The sequence below is a fragment of the Carica papaya genome, chromosome 1 (genome assembly GCF_054855325.1).
Source record: "Carica papaya isolate Zhongbai chromosome 1, ASM5485532v1, whole genome shotgun sequence".
Classification (NCBI taxonomy): Eukaryota; Viridiplantae; Streptophyta; class Magnoliopsida; order Brassicales; family Caricaceae; genus Carica; species Carica papaya.
The window spans coordinates 29,973,373-29,979,463 of NC_142309.1; the positions used below are offsets into that span (position 1 = coordinate 29,973,373).

Below are 6,091 nucleotides of genomic sequence, written 5' to 3' on the forward strand. Positions count from 1 at the left end.
CTTCACACTTATTTTATCTTTTATTTTGAGAAAACTTATTAAATTAATACTTAAATTTTGTATTTATTATAATTCATTTTTTTATTTTTATTGTAATTTAGTTCTTAATTTTTTTTATTATAATTTAATTTTTAATATTTTTTGTTTGTTTAAAATATTTTTTTTATATTTTTTAACAGAAAAATTAAAATAATTAAGTTATATTTAAAATAATAAATTTATATTAAATGATTGAGTAATTAGTCAAATTTTTTTAAACAGTTTTTTAAGATATTCAAATATAATCCACCTCTTTTAACTTTTTCAATAAAAAAATAAAAAAATATTAAAAGATTAAATTGTAATAAAGAAAATATCTAATAAATTATAATAAATATTAAAATTTGATGACTAACTTAATAATTTTTAATACAAATAACTTTCATAAAGTTTATATTCAAAAACTTGCCTAAAGTGTTCTAAAAATAATTTTTCAAAAAATTAATTATATTGTATTAATAAAATTTATTGTAAATAAATATTTTGATATAAAATATAATTGCATTATTATAAAATTTATTTTCAATATTATAATTGTAAGAAAATTGTACAACAATAAATAATTAACTACTATAATTATTTAAACAATATTAAATTTTTTTTAAAAAAAATTATTCTTATAATTAAAATAAATTTAAATTTTTTAATTACATTTAATTTCTTTATTAAATATAAATTATAATTTTAATCCAAAAAAAATTAATTACATTTCAGTAAAACTGTAGAAATTTATCTTTATAAACTAATAAATTTGTTGGTTTATTAAAAAGAGTGAGGCGCATGAGGTTAACGTCCGCGTGATGCTTACTAATCCACGAGGCCTTCGTTTCCCAACTGATTTCCAATTTCTCTCCAATTCTTGAGGATGCGAACACACAACTAATAAGTAGCGCATCCACTGCAAAACCACCACCACGACCACCACCACCTCCAAACTCTCCAACAAAAACGACGCTGTAACCGTACCGTTTCGGCTCAGTTCCTCGCCATTTCTCCTTCTCCGTCTCTCGCTTTCTCCTCTCCTGTCCATGGTACGTACCTTTCCAACCCGTACACATTCTAATTTATTCAGTTTCAACTCGTGGATGTAAAGATTAACGAGATCACGCGATAGATCTGTTTCTAGTCCATGAATTGATTCCGCCTCTGTTATAAAAAGGTGTGGTTTCCGTGTTTGGCATGTAGATCTGATTGGCAACTGTTTGATTTTGTGATCGCCAGAGCTAGATCGATCTGACGTTTCACGGATCTATTGTGTGTGATTGATCCTGTTTCCTTGTCCTCGTTACATGTCTTTTAATCGTGAGATTGAATTTAGGTTTAGGTGGCATCATGGATCAGAATCTAGTGAGTTATTTCATTCGTTTTGCCTCCTTTTTACTGAACCTTTTTAAATTTGAGCCATTTGTGAGCAGAAGATCATGCTTGTCAAGAAGCAGTAGAGTCTGAAAGTAAGTTGATGGCATTCGGCCATAGAGATCTTTTTGGAAAACAATCTCTTAGTTATCTGGTCAGAAGAGAGCTAATGCAGTTCAAATTCTATGTTTATACATGGTGACATGTCGGAGTAACAGCTTATAAGTTTAGTTACCTGCTATATCCGTAGTGCGTATTAATTGTGAGTTTTTCGAAGGTTTTATAGAAACATCATATCAGCGGGAAGTTATAATTTTCACGTTTAGTTATTGCATATTTGACAGGCAGTAGATTGTTTTTAATATATGTAGAATGTTCAAGATGTTCTAGTTTCTATTTAATAATTTTCTTTTGCTGTAAGCGCCAACAAATTGCAATTTCATCAAGTTTGTTTCATTTGGATTCAGTCCTGTTGCAGATGGATGACTTCATGGAGTTAGAAGGATAAACAGTTGAAGGCTTATTGATTGCAAGTAAAATATATCAAAATGGCTCCAGTTAGTAAGGCTGATAAGAAAGCAGCAGTAGATGCAGCTGCTTGGATGTTCAATGTTGTCACTTCTGTGGGGATTATCATTGTCAATAAGGCCTTAATGGCTACATATGGCTTCAGTTTTGGTAAATTAATGTTCAGTTTGTTTCAAGCATACCTGTATGTCATCACTTCTCTATAAATAGTAATTCCTGATTGCGTGTTCTTGGCCATATACCAATCATTTCGTAAAATTTTTAGAGGAATCTATTTCTTCTTCTGCTTAAATAGATGCATTGAATTTGTTGCTTATGGCCAAAGATAAATTTTTTTATTAGACAGATGCCCCACTGCAAATTTCTCACTTAAAGGTTGGGAAAATAGAGTACATGCAATATAGCTTCAACAATGTTGATGAAGTGTTGGTCAGTGCATTGTGAACTAATTATGTCTATAAACTCAATTTATGCAAACACACCTGTGAAAGAAGCTGAATTTATTTTACATGTCTTCTGCAAATTAAACTTGTTCTACAACTTTCCTTATAAGATTCCTCCTAGATAGAGATTCCAAACTGGAGCGAGGTAAAAAAGTGGACAGATTACTTTTTTTTCCCTGGAAGAAAAGAAAACTGGATAAATTACTTAAGAGTCCCATGAAAAATGGTGCATGCATAAGTGAGAAAATTGACCACCTGAGTGGTAGGTCAACTGGCAATGCATTTCATGCTTCGAACATGAAGATCATGTGTATGAATCTGTATGCGTTAGTAATTTTTGTTTTCAGCCATTGAGGTTAGGGAATGTGTTTGTTATTCTTTTCCTTTTTTTTTATATTGGTGGGACTGCAGCCATGGATTTTCATGTAAGTGATTAGCTATGATTCAATATGAACCTTTAATTTCAATAAGAAGTACTATGGTAATGTCTAAGGAGGGCACTTATTCACACTTTTTAAGGGGCAAAAAGCAAGGAAATTTATGAATTGATTTTTTTATCAAGGAGTGGAACAAAAAGTAGATGGATTGTTTTGGGAGATTAAATGGTTAATCAGTTTAGTTGTTTTGGGAGATTAAATGGTTAATCAGTTTAGACCTTGAGGGCTTAGTTCAAGTTGTCTGATAGGTTTAAATTTTATCCAACTGTGGAAAAGCATAGAATTTGTGACTATTTACTATAATCTTTTCTCAGAACAGAATATTTTTTTGCTCCCATGGGTAAACTCAAAGTAGCTAAAATGATGATTAGATGGAATTCTAGTTTTTTTTTCTACTATGATCCATCATTTCACAATCTATTCTACTCCATTTGCATAAGTACAACTGCTGTCTTTTCTCTTAAATCATGTTGTGATTTAATTACAACTTGTTGCAGCTACAACATTAACTGGGTTGCATTTTGCTACCACAACGTTGATGACTGCTGTTCTAAGGTGGCTGGGATACATCCAGGCTTCACATCTTCCCCTCTTTGAGCTTCTTAAGTTTGTGCTATTTGCGAACTTCTCGATTGTTGGAATGAATGTTAGTCTTATGTGGAACTCAGTTGGATTTTATCAGGTAAATTGTTGTACACTCATAGTTTTTGTTACTTTTGTATTTAAATGGCTCTGGGAATTACCTATTGGCACTTGTATTACCAGATTGCAAAACTCAGTATGATCCCCGTATCCTGCTTGTTAGAAGTGATGTTTGATAAAATTCGTTACTCCAGAGACACAAAGTTAAGCATAGCAGTGGTTCTTGTGGGAGTCAGTGTTTGCACTGTTACTGATGTGAGTGTAAATACCAGAGGTTTCATAGCTGCATTTGTTGCAGTATGGAGTACTTCTTTGCAACAATATGTAAGTTGTTTAATTTTCTGCAGTTAAGTTCGAGGAATTTCTTGAAATTTTACTTAGCGGAAAATAATAGTAACGTTTTGTGCAGTTGAAGTAAATAAATGACCACTACCACCTAGGTTTCAAATTTGTATCTTATTCTTGTCATGCAGATTAAAATTTTTTGCCTGACATCATGTTAAATCTTTTATTTGCAGTATGTACATTATCTTCAGCGGAAATATTCTCTTAGTTCTTTCAACCTGTTGGGACATACTGCCCCTGGCCAGGCTGCATCACTGCTGTTAATAGGCCCATTTCTTGATTACTGGTTGACAAACAAAAGAGTTGATTCCTATGGCTATAACGTGACTTCTGTAGTAAGTACTGGAACCGAATCTTGTGTTTTGGATTCTTTAACTACTCTTTTTGGATCATTTCATTATAAATTGTTATGCAAAATAACACATCTTGTCAATAAATTATTATGGTCAAGAATTGTCTTCGGCACAAGTGTAGCACTTGCACTAATGACATATGCTACACCAGCTCCCCTATTTTCATGCTTTGTCCTACATAGTAAAATCATATCTTATATTTCGTTTTATTTTCTTCAAGTTTCTGATTTTTAAATTCCCTGCTTGGTGACTTTTATATTTCATTCAACGCCTAACAACCAGCTGCTGCTAACTGCATTATATTCATTCGTAATGTATGTAGAGACACATTTGTTTCATGTATCTGCCGGTCCATGCACACAAATCATATCACGCAAATCATTTACTAGTGTACATTAATGTAAAATATATGGCCTCTGTATTACAAAACTTTTTACTGATAAAATCTGTTCTACTTGGTCTCTGCAGATATTTATAATTCTTTCATGCACTATTGCAGTAGGAACCAATCTCAGCCAATTCATCTGCATTGGCAGATTTACTGCAGTGTCATTTCAAGTGCTTGGACACATGAAGACAATCCTCGTATTGATTATGGGGTTTTTCTTCTTTGGAAAAGAGGGCCTCAATCTACAGGTAGTTCTGGGTATGATAATTGCTGTAGTCGGAATGATTTGGTATGGCAATGCTTCGTCTAAGCCTGGTGGGAAAGAGCGTCGTAGCTATTCACTCCCAACAAACAGGCAACAGAAACACGGTAGTTTGTCAGAATCCACTGAGCTTGATGGAAAAGTCTAGATTCATGTAGGATAAGCATACGAGGTTAGCTGTGATTTTCAGAAACTTATTAGTCATCTAAGATTAGAGGGTAGAGAGCATTTGATTCAAATTATTTTTTCCTGATTATGTAATCCTTATTCTTGTTTTTTTTTTGTATTCAATCTCTTAAAAAAAGGATATTTTTTGGGATGACGTTAGGTTCCCTGCAAATTTTCCTGCTTTGCTTCAGGAATATAATTTATAGTAATTATTTTGGGTGAAACAATCTGTTTATCAATATCCTTTTTTCCTATAGACAGGTTGAAGAATATTCATTGTTAGTTGACTCTCAATTTCAACTTGACAGCATTTTTTCTTTTCCGTGGGAATGATAGTGGATTGATTGATTAAAAAAGCATTATAACAAGGGAAAGCCCAAAAAGAAGGAAACAAAACCAATGTATGCACTTAGAGATGAGCGATGAAACTGAGTGATTTGATAACCTGCTCTAATATATTCTTAATGAGATAGGCGGAAACCTGTAACTAATGAGATATAGATGAGTATAGTGGAAAGTTATAAACTCTGAATGGGTATGAAGTAGGTATAAATTTCCATTTACTGAACTTTATGATTCAATGGACATTTGCAGGGATGATGCCTCCTATTCTACCTGTGGATTTCCTATTGAATCCAAGGTACATGTTCTTTATGATGGTGAAACATTTGTACGGTTTAGAAAAAAATTCTCTAGTAGTAAGTGTCTTCTTTAGCATGGGTGCCTTGAAATTTGCTCAAGGGATAATATTTTATGGCTTCAAATCTTTATGTATGCATCTAGTTACATCATCATCATAATAATATTTTTACAGGAACGGTTTTTTCAACCATAATGCTCGCCAAGGTTTAGAGTAACTACAAGGAATTCATGACCATTTTAGGCACATATAGCATAGAAAGTACCAGTAGGGATATGACTTAACTGCATCCAAACTAGAAGAGTGAAAGTTGGTGGCTTTATCCAAGAACATATCAGTCTTGAAGACTTCGTTGGCAAGACGTTTGCTCACAGCTCCCAGCCCCTTGCACGCGGAGTAAATACTTACAGGAGATGGGCTTAATCTTGTTAATGCCAAGGCAACTGATGCATTTAGGTTGGCCTAGAAAACTCCATATACATTATTATTT

The 6,091-nt window shown here is 32.7% G+C and overlaps 1 protein-coding gene across 2 annotated transcripts; it reads left to right on the forward strand.

The window, feature by feature from the left end:
* The first annotated feature begins 814 nt into the window (after positions 1 to 814).
* Positions 815 to 5,188, forward strand: LOC110818232 (UDP-rhamnose/UDP-galactose transporter 6). Of its 2 annotated transcripts, none has more exons than XM_022047017.2 (6): positions 815 to 1,070; positions 1,863 to 2,073; positions 3,301 to 3,485; positions 3,569 to 3,769; positions 3,964 to 4,125; positions 4,612 to 5,188. In XM_022047017.2, exons 2-6 carry the CDS (start codon positions 1,944 to 1,946, stop codon positions 4,939 to 4,941), a joined length of 1,008 nt encoding a protein of 335 aa, XP_021902709.1. In that variant the 5' UTR covers positions 815 to 1,070; positions 1,863 to 1,943; the 3' UTR covers positions 4,942 to 5,188. The 2 variants fall into 2 exon arrangements, with proteins under 2 accessions (XP_021902709.1, XP_088066582.1); XM_088210456.1 differs by lacking the exon at positions 815 to 1,070 and adding an exon at positions 1,083 to 1,198.
* The last annotated feature ends 903 nt before the right edge of the window (positions 5,189 to 6,091 follow it).

Coding starts and splice junctions, on each gene's coding strand:
- LOC110818232 (XM_022047017.2), top strand. CDS start 1,944: ATGGCTCCAGTTAGTAAGGCTGATAAGAAAGCAGCAGTAGATGCAGCT. Junction 2,074..3,300: donor TACATATGGCTTCAGTTTTG/GTAAATTAATGT, acceptor AACTTGTTGCAG/CTACAACATTAACTGGGTTG. Junction 3,770..3,963: donor GTACTTCTTTGCAACAATAT/GTAAGTTGTTTA, acceptor TTTTATTTGCAG/TATGTACATTATCTTCAGCG.